General features: G+C 39.9%; 1 protein-coding gene across 10 annotated transcripts in view; it reads right to left on the bottom strand.

Annotated features, from left to right (window-relative positions):
- The window catches only part of NFAT5 (nuclear factor of activated T cells 5), a 114800-nt gene that overhangs the window by 18616 nt on the left and 72369 nt on the right, over positions 1-23815 (bottom strand). For all 10 annotated transcript variants that reach the window (XM_025209175.1, XM_025209182.1, XM_025209174.1 and 7 more), the window contains 6 exons: positions 16369-16559; positions 12091-12263; positions 9180-9314; positions 8922-8974; positions 6220-6352; positions 5544-5621 (listed from right to left, as the gene is read on the bottom strand). In XM_025209175.1, the coding sequence (XP_025064960.1) occupies positions 5544-5621; positions 6220-6352; positions 8922-8974; positions 9180-9314; positions 12091-12263; positions 16369-16559 (763 nt within the window). The remainder of the gene's footprint in view (positions 1-5543; positions 5622-6219; positions 6353-8921; positions 8975-9179; positions 9315-12090; positions 12264-16368; positions 16560-23815) is intronic.

Below are 23815 nucleotides of genomic sequence, written 5' to 3' on the forward strand. Positions count from 1 at the left end.
AAGTATTGCATTAATGTTTCAATAGACTAAAACGTCTGACAGCCTCAGAAGACAACAATACGCTGATGCCATTACACGGAATTAACTTCAGTTTCCACCCATTCCCACACTAGGACAAATGGCACAGCCATCCCATCTACAGAGCAACCGCACAACAATGTCTAGAACTTTTCACCTTTTTTGTCTAGCAGGGACAGAAGCATTAATGTAATAAACACCTGAACATAGGGTGACACTGCCAGGATCTAGTCTACACAAGCAATTCTGCAATTGTTTCTTTAAGCTGTTCCCTGTAAGCCTGCTGGGTGGGGTGCTTCTGTATGAAGGCTAACCAGATATTGTTCTGACTCCAATCCAAGATGGGGTTTTTTCCCCCCTATTCAACACGGGGGAAAGAAAAGTCTAGTCTTGGTTCAAGTACAAGGACTGGAGCTGCCACCACCCCTGCTACCTAGCCAAGGCCAGAGCTGGACACTGCCACACTGGGTAAGCAGCAAGGAGGCAGGCATTGGAGGGGGTCAAATAGCAGGGGAGGACAGGAGGCAGGAGAGCAGTCACCAGGAAGGCGCACACTGGGGGTGGGGGCGAGTGTTGAGGGAGCAAGGGGCAACAGGAGGCAGGTACTGAGGACATGCAGTCACCACAGGGGTGGGGGGAAGCGAGTGGCAGGGAGACAGGCAGGGTCAGGTTGCCCGCCCTTCACTGCTGCTTCTTTCCTCCCTGCCACTGCTTTCCCCACTGCAGGGGCATGCATAGAAATTATAATTAGCAAGTAGTGTTTGACTTGTACCCTTTATATTTCATACTAGTTATTAGAAACATGATTTATGGTCTTATAAGCATAATTTTATTAAGCTATTCACCTCATCATCTTGTGGCAGTGTAGCCAACTGTTTAATTTACAAGCTTTTGCTGCCCTGTAGTTCAGTTCTGCTTCAATCCACTCTGCAGTCTGGGCTGAAGTTAAAATGGACTTATCTCCATTTACCATGAGACCACTCGTGCAGAAGATATGAAGGTGTGCAGTTATCAATTCTTGAACCTCTGGATACAAAAGCACTACTGTGTTTGGTTCCTATGAATAGGTCAAGGCATTTACAGAAATACTCTTACTGTGCTTTTGAGAGGCTGAAAGGCATCATTGTGTACTGATACTAGTTCAGAATGGGAATGACTCAGACACTGTGTAGAGCTGCAAGCTAATTTCCATGATCTAGCACAGGTATTTTATTGAGATTCAGAATGGGCACTCTAATAGTGAAAGAATGCATTTAGTCATCTGAAATACAAAACTGGACTTTACTCCCCTTTCTTGGGGAACAGTATCTAAAATAAAAACTTTTCCTTCTCTGTTGGGGAGGTATAGTTTCTACTGCACCTAATTATAAAACTTGCTTTTTTCAGAAGCCTCTCCAGAGGGATCTCTGAAAATGAGTTGGGGTTCAGTGTCGTGTGACACTGAACTGTATGTCCAGTAAAAAGTTTCCATTACCTATCTGTCTTCCACATAGACTGGAAATATTGGGAAGGAGCACTAGATCCAAGGAAATATTTGGTCTACAGTTTTCAGGGATCCTGCCAAAATGGGTATGAAATAGTTGGTAGCATCAAGGTTGTCTATTTGTAACCGGTGATGTTTTGCAATTAGTTACATGACTGCTGGTGGTAGGGGAGAGGAAGACATGTCTTTCAGCTCTGGGAAGATTGCATTTTTACCAAACCCTCTTTTCATTTCAGGTATATAAAATCCTCATGAATGAAGTGTGGCCTGAGTCTCTTAAACGCGCAGGACACCTGTCCCCTTGCTGAAAAGACTGCTGTCCTCAAATGGTAATGCCTGCACTATTACCTGCAATTCTACTTGGAATCTCCAAATGTCTAGGCCCCAAGCAGCATTTCATTACTACAGCAGTCATCTTACATTTCAAGACAGTGTTTGCTGTGTCTGATGTTGTTTGTAATGATAAACTTACCAAAAATTTGCCTTCATTTGTAATTACCATAAATTGTTCCTTGCTTTCCTGGGGCAAGCCATCAACACATCTAATTTATTGTAGTTAATAAAATTGTATTCTGTCATGAATGTTTGGTCTCTTGAGATAAAAACGTATACACACACTGTAATTTTTCATCCTAGATGGTCCAGTCATTTAGCATCTTTATCAAAAAGCACTGTCTGTGACTGACACTGTCTATTCCCTTAACTAGCCACTGTGACAATGAGGGAATCCAAGACAAGGGCAAGAAAATACATTTCCCTCCCCTCTCCCTCCCCATGGAATCTGACAGTATTGTTCAGTTTTCCTGGAAGTGGTGGTAGGAGCATATACTACACCATCCTTGTAGGCTCTAGGAGCACTTCATTAACACAACTATGATGTATGCCCAGTAATCTGGGAAGAGTTTAGTGAACCTCTCAGTGGAGTTTTCAGTGCCTTTGTATCCTCTTCATTAATTTTTGCAAAATTTAAAAATCTTTGAGATATATTTTTTCTCTGAGCCTTCCCTAAGGGTCCCAGTATGGCCACTTCTTACTATATGTGCAACTGGAAAGTGATCCAATGTTAAAAGTATACTAAAACTTGCGAACCGTTCATCCTTACATCTGGAATGCTGAGATACTCTGGATATCTTATCTGGACTACCTTTACTAGACTAAACAAGAGATACTGTATTCTACTACTCTGTGAACCAGAGAAAGAATAAAACACCTCTGAATCTAAGGGAAGACTTAAGGATAATTGGGCATGCTGGCACTCCACTGGCATGCGGACAATATTGGAGAGAAATATAGGATTGATTATAGCATAGCTTCACATAACAGATTCCCCAACAGCAATTAGTATTCAAGTTGGCTAAAACTCCTCAAAGTCTGCCAATAAATTGCATCAGGTCAGTGCTGCAGATAGGAGAATGGAAGTAGCATCTTCATTACCTAGTACCAGTGATGAAGCATTTGCTGAATATGGCAGCTGTGCTTGGCCCTACAGTGACTCAATTATTCAGTACTGCCTGACTGAAGAGTAGCAAAAGGTGTCCCATACCAATAGCTCCAGCATATGGCCCTTAGATTCTAGGCACTGAAGCAGCAACATCATGCATTTTAGGAGCTTCAAGCATAAACATGCAAAGACCTGGACTCTCATCAGATTTGAACTGGGACTGAAATCTTGACCTCTTTTTGGAAGATGATTTTGAAAGCATTTTTTTCTTCCCTTCATTATGAAGCAGCTTAGACTCTCTCACCAGCACTCTTCTCTGGAAGAGACTTTTTTGCCAAATACTTAAGGAAAGGAATCCTGGACTGAACTGATCTAAGTAGACTGAAAGGACACTCACTTCCTGGGCCCCTGGTAGACTACATCTGTAGGACCAGAATCTGTTGACTGCATAAGGAAAATTCTTAAGCCTATTTTACAACATCTTAGTCCTCTGGGAAAATGACACTTAAATTACACTTGAGAGAGAAGTACATTTTCCTTAAGCAGTACAAACCGGTCTCATAGTACTAGTTAACTGGAAAGAAACTCACAGCGCACGTAGTCCCTAAAACCTGGATGCTAATAATAATAATAAACTCACTACACAAGCAGTGTGGGGGAGAGCTTAAGATAAACTCCTTAGGCTATGGACAAACACAACTTTTAGCTGCTTTAAGAGAGGAAGGAGAGCTGCTGCTGGGAAGCCCATATCCATGGTTAAGATGCAACTCTTAGGTCCACAGATTTCTGTAGGCATGAGGTAACTAAATTGCTGTAACTTTAACTCTTACTGAAACAGTTGAAAGTCCCAACAGTGTTATTATTACACTTGCACAGACTGGAACATGAGGTATCACTACAGGAGCAGGCAGATCTAACAATGTTAGCATTAACAGTTTATATCAGTATCGCTGGATATCAGTGCGGCTGTACATCTGCCTAGACCCTTCTTCTCCCCAACCTATCTGAACCCTAAACTAATATAAAAGCAATAAGAATCTGTCAACTATTTGCAAACTAGGCAGAAAATCCCTAACACACAAACTAAAGCCACACACTGGGATTCCACCTCAGTCAAGAATGGCAAGAAGAAACTGTAATGGCAGTTGGCCCTCAACTTGGTAAAGTGCAAAGTGCAGCTTGGGCAGACATGCAGACCATGTGGGCTGCTAAATTCTCTGGTCTCAGGCACATGGGGTGCATGAACAACTTCCAATGGAACAGTGACAAGAACTCAAAAGAACTGACAAGCAGAAAAATACAGAAGAAAAGAAAGATTCAGTTAATATTCCTTGCACAGTTTTCTAGTATTAAGCCTCATGCTTCAAGTCTTAATCCAGAAGTCAGAGAGACGGATCGGATACTAGAGACACATTATCTCATTCCTCTCTGTAGTGAGGTGGTACCGCCTGCTTCTGTACTCAGTGACTGCTGGTCACTGGTGCAGGTTGCAAGAGATGTCTGATGCAGTGTATCAACCCCTGTTTCCAACCCTTTTGATCTTGGTGCACACTGACTTTTTTCATCATCCTCTGGCTCAAAAATGCTTGAGATTTTCCTTAAATATTTACTTCAAGTTTCAGGACATTATATCTTGTATTACTGCTCTTGACTATTCCTAAGAGTATATTTGACTTCTAGACAAACCAATTGCCATGGCTGAAATATGAAGACAATTAAGTTTAAATACCTACTTCATGATTTTAACCTGAAGCTATGGATCCCTATCAAACTTGTGATCACATGGTTTAATCTGTTCTCCTTTCAAATTGCCTTCACCAGAGCATGTTATGGAAATTTCCATTAACCTTGGCATGCTAAAATAGTTTTAACAAATGAATGAGAAAGGTCTCCCTCTTTTACTTTATTCCAATAGGAAAAGTCTAAATAAATTTCACACTATAAATTTAGACCAATCTAAACTTGCATACCAGGAGGAAAATGAGGCAAACACCACGTTTATGCAGAGCCATTACAGAACACGCACACAATGGAATGAGTAGAGAATAAATATTAGATTTAATAAGGAGTCATACTCTTCCTAGCAAAACCACTAATATAAAATCACATCTGGGCACCGACAGAACAGCCTCTGCTCTGCCCCAACACAATCACATTATGTCTCGTGAGGTAATATCCAAATCTAGTGTATTAATTGAGGGCTGCTTGTAGACACAGTTCTTACTCCTTTATATCTTAGTTTGTTTATATTAATACACTTACATTTCCTAAATCTAATTTGCATGTTGGGTTTGTGTAAATTGTACAATTCCATTTTCTTTCATCTTTCTTCCTTACAAATGTTCTAATGGAAGATTGCAATGTAAGGTATGAAAAAGAAAAAGTGTCCAGATGGATTTTTTTTTACCCTGTACATTGTTTTCACCTTGTCCTATTCCACATTAAAATACACTAAAAGAAAACATAAAAATTGTAAGCACACTGTACATGATCATAATCTTATTTCCCTAGAACCCAACTCTTCCAGTGCACAATTGGGACAAAAATAATGGAGGAAATTATAGCTCACTCAAACAGTATTTATAAGGATCAATTTAGTACCTTTTATGGCCTCTTCAAAAGAGCAAGGTTGTGCTGGGCTGGAGATTTCCTCCTTCACAATGACGTTCAGAGTACCAGCTGTTGGGGCAAAAAATAGTGCTGAATTTTTAATATGCTGAAAATATTCTCACACAGAGCATGCGTCTACACATGCATTTTAATGCACAGTAGACTATTTTACTGTGCATTAACGCATCACATAAAAAAATGACATTTTGTTGATGCGCAGTAAAAGAGTCTAATGCTCATTAAGCATCACTAAAAAAAGCATGCAAATGCACTACTGCGTATTAGTGCAGCCTAACGCGCATTAGTTTAGTACTTCACATTTGAGGTATTGAATTTAATGCACGTTAGAAAAGGTGTATTAATGCACGTGTAGATGCGCCCAGGGAGAGAGAGTTATTAGCCTTAGTTCTCCGAGATGTGCTGTTCTTATACCTCCTAGCACTGCTGTACACGTACCCAGCATGCTCAAGTTTAGATTCTTTTGGCCTGCATTGCTTGCTGGAGGCCATGTCTGCAAATTGTGTCCCTTGTACACCAACCAAAGGCATAAAGGGCTGAGTGACCCCAGTGATATCTGAGCTACTGCCCTTATACAGGCCTCAAAGTACCGGATAAGGGCAGAAAAATCCATTAAATATACATCCCTTAGCTTCTTAAATTTACGTACGTGTATCTGGAGTGTATGTAAACGGCTGCACATCGTGTGATCTTCCAGCATTGGTCACCACATATATCCCAACAGAAACAGCTGAGGTTATGTGCTGCTCATGATATGGTGGCACCTTCACAATAAGGTGATTCTGAATTGCAAGAGGGAAGAGAGAGTGTGTCAAAAAGACTTTCACCATCTTAACTTCTTAAAAGATAGTTTCTACTCAAACACTTCAAAAGAAAAACAAAGGATTTAAAGGAAAACAAGGAGCTTGGGAGACGGTGATGGCTGTGTTCTTGTTGAAAGAAGTGAACAAGCTGAAAAGGCTACTGGAATGTTCCATCTAGGCAGCCTTTATTTGCAACATATAGCACAGCTGGAGGGATAGGATGGGAAAGGTGCACATACACCACAGTACTATAACTATGGTTCAACACCCCTCTCCCTACAAAATCCTCCCCAAACCTTTACAATTAAAACCTACCAATTCCATTTTTTAGTATTTGGGAACAGCAATTTTTATTTACACAAAAGATTCAAACAATTATAGCTAGCAAACAAATGTGTGAAAATCCCAACCTGCTTGTAAATAATTTGTGAACAGAAAAAAGTATTCCAGTTGTTAATACATGTGCCTAATCAAGAAATAGAATTACAGGATTGTAAGGATTCAGCTAACTCAACACATAGTAGAACAGCACATTCATCAGCAGTAGTAATAAGGTCATCAACAGACTACAAGTTAATGTTTGTGTCTCAGTTTTGTACAGCTATTAGAAATAAGGAACTGTTTCTACCACTGTGTTTGTAGGAGGTTGCCTTAAAGACACTATATTTGTCAGATATTGTTCACGTCAGTACTGTGAGCAGAACTGATTCAGCTTACAAGCTGAATAGCTGGGAGAGGTAACCCGAAACAAGGGAAATTCAGATAGTTACAAAGCATATGGCAAATACAATGCATTTCCCTTAGTACTAAATTGATAACTCCTTAGGTAAGTGCCAAGGGCAAAAGTTTAGATACTTATTTTTCACTAGATTACAGAACAGTGCTTTTTTTTTTGGTTTTGTTTTACCAATCATTCAGCATGGAAATGAAACTCCACTCTGAAAAATATGTAGAATAGCTGCACCCATTATACTCAACCAATCTCTTCCTTGTATTTTTCTGCTTATTTTTAAGTATGAATACAGACAGGTTCTTTTGCTGTACAAGCTATTCCTGCTAGCCTTGCAGAGCTGACAAGGGCAGCATTCTAATTATTGCACAGCAATGCGGTCTACCATGTTCTCATTCCATTCTACGCAGGTTCTTATATCTTGCTGTGGTATCTAGGAGTTAAACCTGTGCTAAGCTACTGATGTTTTTGAGGGCATCTTTGTATCTTCCTTTGCTAAGGAAAATGGATCAGTTAAATCTGATAGGCAGAATTTTTATTACTTGCAATAATGTACAAGACAGAAAAAAAACCCATTTGGCCTCGGATCCTTGGTTGAGTTTGTGGTGCTGACTTTACAGGAAAACAAACACCTATTTTTATTTGCAGTTGTTGCTGACCTGGATTCAGCAAGACAAATCATTTCACTTTCAATAACAATAATAATCACGTTCAATTTTCTGAGTAGAACTCCCCCTTTATTTTTATCACTAAACGATTAAACAAACTGATGCTAAATCCGGTGTTTGATTCAGTGGTATTTATTTCCAGTGAAGAACCTGAAGCTCTGGCAGTGCAACAAAAAGAAAAGCTCATTCTAAGGTGGGTGAACTTTACAATTATATTATAAAGCTTCCCGTCCTGAGGTATTTTATGGAGGACGGGTATATCTAGGGTTTTAATCTGAGTGGTATCTAAACAGTTATGTGCTTTACCATACACCTAACCATAAGTTTAATAAACTGAAATAATCAAAAACAAACAAATAAACAACGCCCTAATAGGAGAGGGCACCAAATGAAGAATATTTTGTCCTGGGAAAAGGGTGCAGTATGCCTCAAATATCACTGGGACAAAGCAATCCTGAACAGAATTTGTCTTTTTGGTGTTCGGGATGGAGAAGCAGTCCCATCAGAGAACAGGTTTTCTGTACTGTGAGGCTTCCTTAGTATGGTCTCTCTCTTTATGGACAGACATTACAAAGGCCTAAGGAAAACTAGTAAGTTAGATATGTCCCTGTCCCTCTTTTACATTCTTTTTCAGTCTCAGAATCGACTGTGCGCCTTACTACTTATGTACTGGCAAAGCTATAGATAAATGCTTAGTTCTGACAGATATGCTTACATGGTTGAATTACTAATCTATTAAGTGCAAAAAAGCTGTTAGGGAACATTAAGTTTCGAAGTCTGAACAGAGAACAATTTTAATGAGTAAAGTAAGCATGGAAAATTATATACTAAGCATATAAATAGCAGAGTACTTTTGCTTAAATTGTATTTTCTATTTTTCCTCCAAGTTAGGAAAGTATGCTTCATTAAAATAAAATCTCCCTCAACCTGAACAGTAAGAATTACGACACACCTAGCATCTTTGCAGTGCAGTATGTAAAGTAATCCTGATTCAGTTTGCTTAATCCTGTCCTCTACATTTTTGTATTCTTGTTCCTTGCTCAAAAACAATGATAGCAGATGTAGAACCCAAGTCTCTGTCTTGGGCAATGACATGAGAAGAGTTTCCAGACATTTATATGCAAATACTGAACAGTAAAATGATAAATACCTGATGAAATAATTCCATGTCTATTTCAGCTTCTGCTTTCCAAGAGTTTTCATCTGAGTTTTAAAAAGACCAAAAAAGCCAGTTTTATTGCACATCTCTGCAAACTAAAATTCTATTTTGTTGTCCCCGACATAGCTACCATAGTATCAGTTACTCCATAAGCTCTCAATAAATCCAGCAAAAAACAACCAGCGGAATATAAAACCCAAGCAGATTCTTCCTCTCCTCAGCCCAAGCCATTGCTGCTTTCATACTGACCAGAAATATTCTCTTGGAAGATTACTTTTGTTCCCTTCAGAAAGTTCTTGCCAATCAGAAAGACTTCCTCTTCTCCCTTTACTGAACAGCTGTGCAGACTTTTCTTTAGGATCTCTGGAACGCCTGCTGGTTGAGCTACATTGGAGAGACAAGCAGTTTGAAACAGAAAGGATTCCTCATGCTGCTTAACAAAAGATCTTTCCCTTACAGAACTACAAGCTGAAGAATAAGACCCGCCCCCCCAATCTTCTGTCTTTACTATAAAACTTAGGGACCAGTAGTTTCAATTTTTCACATTAAACATGGCAAAATTATCAAGTCTGTGAAGTCTGAGCAATGTGCATCTGAGTATGACAAAAATTAGGTGCATCACTTCTCTTACTGAAGATGTAAGTGCAAAACTCCTTATGGTGGAAATCTGCGAATCAGTGTGTAAAGAATAGCAAAGTCAAACAAGGAAGAGTAGAAATGGTTGAAACTGAAGTTTCTTGAACCAGCCCACCAGCTTTGTAGTAAGTGGGACAACAATAGCTTCTTTTCAATTAACAAACAACAGTTTCTTTTTAATTAATTCCAAAGGCCCAGTACATTCTGAATTTTTTAACTACCTTTTTGTGTGGATGCACTGAAAATGATTACATAAAAATGCCTCAAATGTACAAATTAAACTTAAAAACTACTGTTTCAGTCACTCGCAGGAATCCTAGTAGTTATAGAACTACAGTAGTTGCAATGTTTTTTCTGAGAGAAAAATTACTTTACTGGCTCTTTAAGACAGGAATAAGTCCGCTAGATGATCCACTAATACAGAAGCATGGGATTTACTTAGTTGTGGAAACCAAACTGCAGCTGTAGGTGATCATCTTTATGTTCTGGAGGAATTGACTCTTCTCGCACTGTCTGAATCAATTGAGGCAGCTTCCATTAAAAATACACTGGAGGAAATAGGAGTCAGCAAACCAAATCCTCCTGATCCTTCTCTTTTCTACATGCAAACAGATGCATAAGAAACACACACACCTATAGGAACATCATAAAATCGTATATTTAAGCCCATAAAGGTCTATATGAAGCAGCTTATTCAGTTTTGTGCTTCTGAAAACATACATTTCAAACTAGTCATTTCCATAGCACTTTTCCTTTTATTGTGCGACAGGCTTCACTGACGTATCAGGAACTAAAAGCAGAACCTCCAGAACTAAAAAGGTATAAGCTGCTACAGCTGGAGCCAGAGAGCCACTGCTCTGAGCTGTGAGCTAAAACAATTAATCTCCCCTGTGAATCAGCATGGAGGTGGCGTGTTTCATCATGTGGGCCCGTAATTTTCTGCATCTCAGAAACCAACATTTATTTTCAATGGCTAAGGTGCATATATTAAATTTTACCTCTCCTGCAATGTATTTCTAGGATGCTGAAAGAATAGAATGTTATCTCTTAAATTTAAAAAAAAAATCATCTCAATTGAAAAAGTAACAAACATAAATCTAAATTATTATGCGAAAAATGTTAAGATTTTGGATAATAACTGAAGAAACCTAAAGATTCCTCTCCATAATACACAGAGAGCTAAAAGCAAATTTTAAAAGTAGTACCATTTGGCTTTAATTTCCACTTGTGAATAATTCATATGAAATTCTGTTTCTCAACATATGAAAGATTTCTTCAACTATCTCTTACTATCATGGTCAATAGTACCAATCTTCAAGCTGGGGCAGACCAGACTGTAAATATTACTTCAGACTCAGAACCTAAAATTTACCAGCAAAACACTTTGATTATCAGCTAGGTCAGGGCTGCCCAACTGGTGGCCCACAGACTGCACATGGTCTATGAATGGTTAATTCATGGCCTGGGGGCTCGGCCTGGGTGCCACCCCCCCCAAAATCACTCCTCTAGCTGGGATCTCCCAACTCCCACTGCCACCTCCAACTTCCACTTCCTTGTTCCCAACCTTGGGTAATTCCCTTCTGTTAATCCCTTTCTTTGGTTCAGAAGACTGACATCAGCTTTAGAGATATTCCTTCACCTTTTTCCTTGAATAAATTACAAGAATTCCTAATAATTAGAAGTCAGTATCAGTCTGTGACTATATGCTGATGGATAATTATTTCCCCTTTTCAATTCAAATAAAAATCTCTCTCAAGTACAGGTGACTGGAGGTGAGATTCAGGGTAGAAACATTTTTTCCATGTTACACTTTGTCCTTAATTTGACAAGCCAATAAGAAGCTATGCAAAGAGGAGATGAAAAGAAAAAGGTAAAAACTCGCGAAGGCTCAGACTCTCCATCTAGGTCCAGGGCTCTGTTGCTGTTGGAAAGCAGGAAAGAGAGAGGCCTTCCCAGTCCTGTAGCTGCCGCCGCTGGTGGTGGCTCCCTTATTTTCAATGTCACCAGGACATTTTAAGAATCAGTTGGAAAACTTAATTTTGCATAATCAGAATCAAATTTCTTTCCAAGCTGATGAACTGTCATAACTCTGCAAAGCTCTTGTTCACTCACTTCAGATAAGTTATTTCTGCTAAGGAAAGCTGGGTGGTGACAACTGCAGTCTCAGTATGACAAAGATGTTAAGTGCCTGTGGCAAAAAAGTCACTTCACTTTGTGATCAAATCAGGTGAACATGGAAAAAGACTTCTGACCTTTAAAAGGCATCACATGGCTTAATTATAAACCAAGCATTCAAGAATGCAAAAGAATTTTTTAGAAATGTTTAAAGCACCTGCTTTTAAAGAAACAACAAACGAGGAAGTCTCTGCTTCACGGTGAATAAGACTGATCTGTCACATACACATTAGAGCTGTATCAACTAAACCTTAAGTCAGTTTATAGACAAGGTGATCACAGTAATAGCAAGTAAGACCAGATTAAAACCAATACCCTTTCTATTCCAAGTTTTTGCTTTGATGCTTACTGCACAGAATGGGAGAGGAAGGTGTCTGCAGGGTTAGTGTCGAGCCGTCTTTCCGAGGGATGTTAACACGGAACACCAATCTGGCACGGGTGCTTTTTTTCTTTGAACCTGCAAGTCCTATTCGAGCTTCAACATCCGCATTCCTCAACTTCAGGATTCCCACACAATCAACCCTAGCAATGCATGAAATAGAAGTTAATAATTCAACATCGTTTTCCAAAATGTTAATTAGAACGTTTGCCAGTGTTTGGAGGTCAGAGGTTTACCATCTCCACAAATTTGCTTAGATTTGTTAACCAAGCTGCTAGTTCATTCTTGAAATTCTGAATTACTTTGAACTCTGCCTGAAATAGGAGTGCTACTGCATTTCTAAAGCAGAGAAATAAAATTAAAATTAAAAATAAATAAAATTAAATAAAAGATAACAGATTCACCCAAAGAACCTTGTCTGCCTATGTCCTTAGACCAACATGGCTACAACCTACACCACTGCATCTCTAAGGGATTTATATCACCTTACCTTTAACTCATCCCTGACTGCTCTATGCATCATGTGCTGAAGCAACATAGAAAAATGTGAAACTATGAAGGAAGGGAAAACTAGAGAACTAAAGTTTATTATGTGGTAGCTCTATTGAGCGCTCAGTTTGCCTCCACACATCCCACCCTCTAAGTCCTGGAGTACAGAATGATAGTTCTGGGCTCTTCACCAAAACTCTGGGCTCACTCAAGACAGCCATGGAATGAAAGCCACATGGTTTATTTATGGTATTGGGACCTGGCAGTTGCAGCCGTGACTTGTAGAAGTACGCGCACAGCCCCAGGCTAGGACTAATAGCGCAGTGCAATATATCCACCAAGCACTCAGAAAAACATTTATGACATACTGTATAAGTCTCTCACTTTTCCTCATTTGCTACAAAGAGATGGTAGTGATTATGAAAATCCTAGAACTTTGTCCTGACAATAAAAAATACCTGACAGACCATTAATATGGGGGTTGGACTAGAAAACCTCATGAGGTCCCTTCCAGTCCTACTTTGCTATGATCTATTTAATGATTTTGTATAAAACCTTATAGATGCATAAGAGACAAGGAAGAAAAGAGGTGGGGGTAGGGAAGAGAGATTTGGATTCAGATAAAAGCTGAAACATTTAATCAGCAATGCTCAAAATGTGGCTTAAAGTTCCAGAAGAAGTCCTGAAATCTGGTTGGATGGTAAATGGCGTTTACAACCTTAAGCAACAATTTTTCTTAGATATTCCTAAAGCGCTCATCTTTTTAGTACCTAGATAATAACATACACTAACTGTAGTACCTGAGGGTAGCTACCAAATGAATGTTTGTGAAGGCAGATTTTGGGCAATTTATTATAGAAACACATTCCACATACCAAAGCCAAGCAGGTAACTTCATTAGCTAACACAACACCAGTCAGCAAAATTATTCAATTTAAAATAATAGATCCTGCAAGCTGTTTGGGGGGGGGGGCAATTTGTACAAAACAAGAAAAAAAAGTTGCCTTACTGAGAAGAAAAGTCTGAAAGACCTTGCTTTACTTTCTTTGAATCAAATAAGAACCATACAGAACACTACTTTTTTTTTTTTTTAATGGGGGCCCCATCTGTATCAAAAATCCCGTCTCGTTTTGAAGCAGAGGCTGAGCGTGCTTTGGTCAGGGATGACGTAGGAGTAGCAATGCCTAGATACGCTGGGAAAAGCAACAGTTGGAAGCCTAGGAGATCCCCACAATGACAGCGTACAGCGTACTCACCTATGGCAGGTCAAAGGGTGTTTTTGATGTTCTAGGCTTTCTGCCTGGTACTGGTACGAGGGCTGTCCCTGAGGCTTTTTTAACAGGCTAGACCACTGGTGTCAAAGATCAAGCCCAAGGGGCTCTCCATGGGTTGGATCTGAAGCCCTGTACCATGTCATCTGGCTCGTGGGGCTACCCACAGGGCCAGAAAATGTAGCTGTGAGAGGAATGGCAGCTGCTAAGCTCTTGAAGCTGCAGTGATCAACAGTTCTGCTGCCAAATGTCTGGCCCTGCAAAACTAGGTAAGTTTGACTACCCTGACTTAGAAAAATACTTGTCTAGGATGGCTTAGATAAGAATGATTACACCTTGAGCAGGCAACTTGACTTAAATGACTTCCTGAGGTCCCTTTCAGCCCTACTTTTCTATCGTTCTAGCTGAAGAGTGCAAGCAGATGAGGCAATATGATCAAGAAACTGCTATAGGAACAGCAAAAGGCAAAGTATTTTTATATCAGTCCCAGAAATACTGTCTTCCAAAATAGAACGGATAGGAAGCTATTGTCTGAACTTCGTAACTAGAGGCTGCCAAAATGAAGTGGAAGATCCATTTCTTTGAGATGCCGATGTGCTTGTTAGGTATCTTCTATAGACCAAGCTACCTGGAGGTGAAGGCTTCTTTTATGGCCACACAATACTAGTCCAGCACACCTGTTACTAAGAGAGCAGTGAAGTGAGGGAGGTGCGGGGTTAGGTGTAGAGAGGAGAATACAAAGGGGCATTGGAAAAAAAGGGGAATTTTTTTTGTTAATACTGAAATACTTCAGTATTAAAAAAGCTGGATTTTTTGTAGATTAGATAAAGAGCCTACATTAATAAAATACTGTAAAGATCCATGTATAAACAGTGTTTAATAAACAGTTAAACAAAGATACAGATGCATATAATGCCATGAGTATTTGGCCACTGCCTTTGTGTGTTATACAGTCTCTTCAGGCTGTCATGAAAAGTTATTAGCCGGCATGAGAAAACATTACAAAAATCCAGTATTGATAATGAACCTGACCCATTTTAAGAACACTAATGTTTCCAACGGGCAAGAAAGACTTCGCTTGGAGACATATAATCTTTAGGTCAAGAGAAAAATAGCATTTTAATGAAGCAGGAAGAAAGGGCATTGACGACAACTTGAATGAATCCTCTAGGGGAAAGTTTAAATCCAAATAGGGACAACTGTCTCCTACTAGCTTCTCTTCTTAAAATCTCTTTTGGGATAAAGACAAGATTTTTTCTGAGATCAGGATCCATCTTCTCTAATTCTAACAAGAGATGCTTCCCATTTTATCAACTTCTTGAAACAAAAATTATTGGAAAGTGGGAGCCTGAAGGGAAGTTGAAAGGCAGAAATAACTGACAGGACCGAACTCTATCCTGGAATCCCAATGCTTGATACAACATGACAGCTGTTTATCAGTCTGGGAAAGGAAAAGAAAAAAAAAGACGACCGGAAGAAAACTGAAGATTTCAAAACAATATTGCTGAGATTTACTTGAGTTGCAGTAATCTGCAGCAGAGACCACAGCAATCTCTCAAGGTCTCATTTGACGCCTCCAATTCACCTCCTACACGTCTCTGAAAAGCCCCAAAGCTTTAGCAGAGTTCAGGTGATCCTGTAGCCATGACAGTCCAGGAATTATGAGGGGCAAGGATTTTTTGGGGTGATATCTTTTATTGGACTGACACTATAGTTGGGATAAAATTAGACAAGCTTTCAAATGTGAAGCATTCTTCCTCAGGTCCAAAGCTTTTAGGGAACAATATTGTTGAGCCCAAAGATGATTAATCTTTCTTTTCTTGTTATTTGTTTGTATTATATTAGTCAGATACCCGGATCACTAGTTCATAATTTAGGATACAAATCTTGCACTAAAAGGTACTTAGAGACAGAACGGGCAACTGAATCTTACCCATCTGTCAAACAGTTCACATATTTGCTTTTAGACATCTCTAGACTCTTGAGTGATAATAAAGGATTATTTAGATACATATATCTGAAAAGTGAAAGTTTCATACCCAAGATGGTCAATTTAATTTGCCATAAGTGCCTGCGGTTTGTTCATATTTTTAACTGCTTTCACACAGTTTGATGAACAAGTTCAAGAAGAGAATTTCTGGAACCAAGTTAATGAAGGTGAACAAAAAAAAAAAAAAAAAAAAGCTTATCTGAGAACAGACTTGCTCAAATCTTAATCTTCCCACAGTGTTTCTTTTCTCATGAATTCTTGTAGGAAATTATTCAGGGAAGAAACAAAAAAGGAATTTCTTTCCATAAAATGTAAATGCCAAGCTATAGTTAGTCAGTCTATCATTAGTCTTGCTATACATGTATAAATAAAAAAAGATGAATATTTAAGATAACATCAATGGTACTTTCAAACTTCTTTTTCTGAAGTACCACCTCCCCCCCAAATACTAGTCACTGTTTTATCCTAAAAATAATGCATTAAAAAAGTAGTACTTACGCAAGTGTCATGTTGTTGCTAGGGTCAAGGCCAACCTCTATGACTGTAGTACCCTCTATGTCTACTTCTTTGCAGGGTGTTGTGTTTCGCCCCGTTACTCTACAGGCCTGATAGAACCCATGTGGCTTCACTCGACCAGAGTCATTCCCCACAAACACTTGCAGCACGACTGATTCATTGTGACCTTCCAGCTAGAACCAAAACAGCAGGAAGCAGATAATTAGCTGACCTTACAATGTATTCAGTTATAAATTAAGACACTTTAAAACATGCACCTGACTGTTGCACTGGACAGCCAGCCAACAAAAGTGACAGAGTAAACACTTTCTGGGAAGGGGGGGAAGCAAAAGAATCGCTTTATAATTTACAAACACACCCGAAGTTTGAATCGACTGTTCTTCTTGTATCACATTCTTCCATGGAAAATGCAAACTACACAACAGCTACCATTCTCGGTTAAGAATCGTGATCAATGTTATGATTCATATTTAAAGTATTTTACCCATATCAGAAAAGCCCTCTAGTGATAGTATGCTGTCTGCTCTCAGTTTGCAAGGTAGAACTGTTTTGAAACATTCAGAATCACACAAACACACAGCTGGAAGGGACTGCAGGAGATCATTTAGTCTAACTCCCTGTTCAAGCAGGATCATCCCTGTTTAATCCATGCAGACAAATGCATCTAACCTGTACTAAAAAAATTCCAATGGTGTAGATTCCACAACCTCTCTAGCGAGTCTGTTCTACTGCTTAAGTACTCTTACATCATAGTTAAAAAATTCTTCATAGATCTCCAACCTAAATCTCCCTTCTTGCAATTTAAGCCCATTACTGTACTGAAACTGTCCCATCTCAATATTGAGAATAACAGATTTCCATCTTGTTTGTAAAACTTTTTTTTTAAATTTTTTTTACATATGTAGGCTCTTAATAAATCTTGCCTCAGTTTTCTTTTTTTCTAAACTAAACAAACACAGTGCATCTAACCTATCCTCATGCATCACGTTTTTTAGACTCCAATTTTTGTTGCTCTTCCTTTTATGAACTCTCTCCAATTTGTCCCCATTTGTATAAACGAAGATGCTCAAAATAAGATGTACGCTGACTCACAGACCACCCAGAGATCCTCATCCAGCCCACAAGGTCAAATGAGTTTGACACCCCTGCTATCCTCTCCAGGGACTGCCACCTTGTAGTGGTGGAGAGGCTTGCATGTTCCAATGATCCTGAGAGCAAGGCCATTGGGAGCTTCATGGTCCCGGTAGGGTCACCCATGGCGGCAAGGTCGAGGGGGAGAACTTCTATTCACAGCTTGACACCATCCTCTCAAATATCCCAAGGGAAGATAAGATCATCCTTCTTGGAAATTTTAATGCCAGAGTGGGAAGAGACTCAAAACTTTGGAATGGTACTATCGGAAAAGAAGGCGTTAGAAATTCAAATGCTAATTGGGTCCTTCTCCTGATGAAGTGCACAGAACACGGACTTGTCATCACAAAATACCCTGTTCTGTCAAAGAAACAAGTTCAAGACATCCTGGAAGCACCCTTCACTGAAACACCGGCATTTGATTGACTACATGATTGTTCAGATTTGCAAAATCACCAAGAGGTCCTGATTATGAGAGCCATGACTAGCGTTGATGACTGCTGGACTGACCACCGCCTCATCCATTCCTGCATGTCCATCAGGTACGCTCCTAAACGAAGAATGCAAAGGAAGCAGATCAGGCGCAAGTTAAACATCGAGTGCTTGAAGGACCCACTCAAGCAGGGAGAATTCCAGCAACTCCTGAACAAGACACTACCAACAGAGCACCCAGAAGGAGTCAAGGAGCACTGGATGGGACTCAAGACAGCTATTCTCTCATCCTGTGAAAATACCATAGGATACAAGACCAGGAAACATCAAGACTGGTTTGACAAAAAAAAATGATACTGAAATTCAAGGTCGCATCAACAGAAAATGGAAAGCTTTCCATCCCTGGCAGAATGACTTCAACTCTGCCATCAAGAAAAATGAATGCCAACAAGCAAAATCAGAGGTGCAGAGGAGAACACAAGAACTGAAGGAGTGGTGGATTCAGAAATCAAAAGAAATCCAACTTTGCTGATATCCGTGACACTGGTGGCTGCTTCAGTGCTACCAAAGCTGTCTATGGCCCTAGAACTCAAGGCCTTAATCCTCTAAGATCGAAGGATAGAACAACACTCCTGAAAGACAGAGAATCCATCAATGCCCACTGGAAAGAACATTTCCAGGACCTTCTGAATCGTGACTCAACTGTTGATGAAGATAAGATCAATAACTTTCCACAAATAGCAATCAGAAAAGACCTTGGTTTGCCGTCTACCCTAGCAGAGGTCGGGAGTGCCATCTGGAAAATGAAGAACAAGGCAGCCGGCGTTGACAGAATACCTGCAGAGATTTTCAAAGGAGGAGGAGAACAACTTACGTGTCAGCTTCATATCCTCATCCTTAAAATCTGGAACAAGGAAGAAATCCCAGGCAACCTAAGGGATGCCTTGATTGTTACCATCTTCAAGAAGGGGGACAGAGCTGATTGCGGAAACTACCGAGGCATCTCTTTGTTGGCCAGTGCTGGGAAAGTCATCGCCCATATCCTCGCTAACTGCCTTCTCCCACTTGCAGAAGAAATTCTTCCAGAATCTCAGAGTGGCTTCAGACCATCTCGAGGAACTGCGGACATGATCTTTACAGCATGTCAAATGCAGGAGAAGGGTCGTGAGCAAAACTGACCTCTCTATTTGGCCTTCACCGACCTCTCTAAAGCTTTCGATTCTGTAAACTGTGAAGCCCTGTGGAAAATCCTGTCCAAAATTGGCTGCCCAAACAAGTTCATCAGTGTTCCAAGACATCTCCACAACAACATGTCAGCAAGGGTCCTCAGCAACGGCAATCAAACAGAATCATTTGAGGTGAAAACTGGAGTGAAGCAAGGTTGTGACATCGCTTCAACTTTGTTTTCCAGCTTCATCTTCACCATAATGCACCTGGCGACAGAAAGCTTCCACCTGGAATTGAAATTGTATATAGGACAGACAGAAGACACTTCAACCTCAACAGACTCAAGTCCAAAACGAAGACCATGACAACATCCAGGAACTCCAGTATGCGGATGACAATGCTGTCATTGCTCAACCTGAAACAGACCTCCAAATCATTCTTAATGTATTCTTGGAAGTCTACGAGAGTATTGTCCTAATTCTAAACATCAGGAAAACACAAGTCCTTTACCAACCTGCTCCAAATGGAGAAACAACCTTTCCCTCCTGCCCTTCATTCAAATCAAAGGAGAATTGCTGGAGAACGTGGATCACTTTGCCAATCTTGGAAGCCATCTTTCATCTATGGCAGACATCAACGTGGAAATACAACACCGCTTGAAATGTGCAAGCACAGCCTTCGGATATTTGAGTAAGAGAGTCGTCTTAAATCATGACATCCTTGCTGAAATGAAGCTCTTGGTTTATCAAGCCACTGTCATTCCAACTCTGCTGTATGGCTGAGAAACTTGGACCACATACAAAAGAGATTTCAAGAACTTGGAAAAGTACCACCAACAGTGCCTTCACAAGATCCTTCAGATTAGCTGGGAGGATAGATGCACAAGCATCAGTGTCTTGGCTGAAGCAAATTCCAACAGCAATGAGACCATGATCATCCAAAACCAACTTCGCTGGACAGGTCATGATGTTCGCGTGTCTGACTCGCATTCATCGTGACACACTGCTCTTTACACTGCACGTGCTAATCCTCATCCTATTAGAGCTACTTCAGTAAATCCTAAAAAACCATAATATCACACAATCCCAGATAACTTCATATTAATTAGCAAATGCACTTTACAAAAGCAATGCAAAGGACTGTCTAATACATGACACCAAAGAAAAATATGTTTTCAGAAAGGTTAATGGATTAGGTCAGAAGAATTTTATATATTTGGGAAAATACCTACTAACAGTTCCATGCATGAAGTGACTGAATTCTCATTTTTTTTAACCTTGTGTTTAATTATAATTTAGTTAGAGGCTTGGTTTAGAGATGGGCCTACTAAGATCGAATGTTCTGGAAATACTGAAAAAGTTCCCATTAACTGGAAGGAAAAGGACTTTTGTGTGTGTTAAGCTGGATCAAAAATTCATTCTAAGTTGTAGTCTTTGGTAGAGAAGTTAGTTCACCAGTTTCTCCAGGTATAATTCTATCCCAGAGCCAAATTCCAGTCACAACTTCCTAAGTTTTCAAGTTCAGAAAAAAACTCATCTTCAAACTATCTGCCTACAGTACCACTCAACCAGACCGCATTGGTAATTTTGACAGATATTTTAGTATATTTAATTAGACATCAGTACATACATGCAGTACAATTTGTCTGCTTCCTGACAAACTTCTTTACAAACAGCACTCTGTGCATTCATTTAAATGGTAAAAGCTAATTGTACTGATCTCTCCATTCCTGATGCCTTTCTAAAATGTATTTCAGCACATCTTCATTGAGCAATAAAGACGCTCCTGTCCTACAGCATGAGTTTTTGTGGTATCCAAATAAAAAACAAAAAACAGTAGTACCCCTGGGAAACAGGGACATTTTAGAAAGCTCCCTGCATATAGAATACATTTACTCATGGAACTTTTAGATCTGAATTGAAAGCTTTTTTCAAGTCTTGTTTAGTCAGATACTTTCATCCTGGGGTTGTTTTTTTTTAAGTTGTGTACATAAGTGTCTTAATATTCTGCTATATTATAGTTCTTTAAAGAGATGTTTGGGGTGGACAGAGGTGGCTTATTATTTTGTTTGGCTTTTTAATTAACTTTGAAACAAGGATCATCATTATGAAAATGTTTCAAATACAGTAAAAAAAAAAAAAGAACGTAGAATTTTTTAGACTAATTACCCCTACTGTACCCAAAGGATCTGTAACATGACCATTTAAAAACAAACTAGAAATGATAGCATAACCAAAGCTTCAGAGAAATGTAAGGTCACTGTGCATGTGTTTGACCCAACAGATTTTAAAACTAGATATGGCCATTACAATTACCCACTTTGGTTTCCTGCATAATAGTCCAAAAAACATCGCCCAATAATTTCTGCATCCAGTTCAAAACTTCTGTTTCAGCTTCAACACATTTTGTGAAGATACCCAGTTTTCCATTAAATAAATGAAATGATGAAGAATCCCTCACATTCCCAAGTGGTTTGCTATTAGTTCCTTTCATCACTTAAGATCTGTGCCATGCATCTAAATTCAGTTTTATCCATTGGATACAGTTATGCTTTCACCTACTAGAATAAAAAGCGCTCTCTACTTTCAGAAAGTTTCTCCATGTGTAGATAGTCTGCAAATTTCTCAGATCAGGACAATTAGATCACACTGCCTGACTTACTGTGTAATCTCAGGCCCCAGCATTTTACCCAGTTAATCCTGTATTAAGTCCATTAACTTGGGTTTGACTAAAGCAAGGCTGTTCAACTGCCCCCTGAGGGGTTAAACTTTGCTCCCCGGGCTCCAGGAGCAACTCCCCTCTTTGCTTTCTGCTGCTGCCACAGGGTCTCCTCCTTTCAGCTTCTGCTATCTACCCCTGGGGGCAGGGTGGGGTGATGTGGAGCAACACAGCCTGTGGGGCTGGTGGGCTCAGAGTAATCTGAGGAGCCCAAGTGATGTCCGATTTGGTGAAGTGCAACAGGAGCTGCCTGCTGTGTGGTGGTGTGTGGAGGAGGAGGGGAGGGCAAGTGGTGTGGCATGCCCATGTGGTACAGTGGGGGGGACTTGCACAATACTTTGGGGACTCACAGTAGAGCTGGGGGGAGCAGAGGGAGGACTCGTATGACACGCTAGAGGCCTGTAGAGTGGTGCAGCGGGGGTTGCATGGCATGGTGTGTTGCTAGGGGCACTGCAGCCTCTGACCACTCAAAAGCTGGACAGCCCTGAACTAAAGCATGCCTTCCAGAAAGGGAGTCTTGATTAGGAAAATATTATCTGTGTTTTAACCAAAATTTTATGTTCTAAGAATAGCAAATGTCCACAGATTCATGGCTTTGGGTTTCTTTTATGTTTGTCTTGGAGGCAGACCAAATCTGTCAATCAGTGGCAGAAGAGGTCTAGCTCTGGGACACTGCCAGCTGTGAGACATCCATACCCTAGAAACTCTCTGATGGCTATGTTAGTAAGAAAAATTGAGCATTAATGCCAAAGGAGGAGAAAGGAAATTAATTCGAAATATCCTGCATCTTTCCTCTCTTATCCTTAACAATCCTGTATCTTTCTTCTCTTAACAGCCTCTAAGTGTGATAAGCTCTATGGACTGCATTGCTCCATATGAGAATTTTCAGGGCAGGCAACAAAATGTTCCTGTTCTTCATGAGGGCTTCAGAACCACACCACTGGGATCTTCAAAGCATCGACTGAGGGGGAGGAAGTACAGCTGTATATATGTGAATAAGTAAAGTTCCTGGGACATTACAGAGAGAAGCACCAATCTACCAAAGGCCACCTACAACCACCACTGGTCATCCAGGTTCAAGAATTTGGAGAAGATATTAATGACCAGGTAAGCTGCTCTATAAGTTCCTTTGTATGAGGCATATACTCTGTCTGCCTTGAAACTGCTACAGTTCTAAGGAAACAAGCTCTAATTTCAACAGATGCAATTATGCTTTTTGACTTCTATGTTTCTGTAATGCATACAACAGCTTACTCTGGAAATGGACAATTTTGAAGCCTTCCATTCTGATGATAAAGCACAAGAAAAGCATTTGCCTTTCTGAGCTGAGAAGTGTAGTAAACAGATGTCCAAAGTACACCATAATTTGCCTATGAGGCATGACAAAAGAGTGGATGGACAATTTCCTGTACTCTACGTAGCCTTGAGTTTCTCTCTCCTAGGAAAGCACTGCTGGCTCTGAGTACTACTCTGCCTTTTTACAAAGTGCAGTACTGAGCTTCTAAGGAAAGACTTCCCAGCTCGGGTACCATATACACTGCTGGGACTGCTACTAAATAATAGGCCACTTTAAAAAGCTAGGAAGTAAGGCTCAAATGAAGGGCTTCTAATGGCAGTGACAGCCAAGTGCAGATCTCATGAAAGATTTTTATGCAAAATGTAGAAATTATATTGTTCTCACTTGGACAACTGTTTAAGATGAAATCTAGTTTGTCTACTGCACTAAGGATGCTAGACAAAACAGCTATTTGACCTTTGAGTGTTGAACTGTAAGGATGCAGCTTAATCCATTCTGAAGAATATAAAGAATCCATGGTCTATGTAGCTTTGGGACTGGGGGGGGCTTGTTTGGTTACACCATCTTATTTTAATATTTTAGTCTTTTTTATAAGCTATTTAGTCTTTTATTGTAAGCTGCCCTGAGCTTTTTCTTGGGGGAAGGCTAGCATATACATCTAATAAATAAATGCAGATGTAGGGA

The sequence above is a fragment of the Alligator sinensis genome, unplaced genomic scaffold (genome assembly GCF_000455745.1).
Source record: "Alligator sinensis unplaced genomic scaffold, ASM45574v1 scaffold255_1, whole genome shotgun sequence".
Lineage (NCBI taxonomy): Eukaryota > Metazoa > Chordata > Crocodylia > Alligatoridae > Alligator > Alligator sinensis.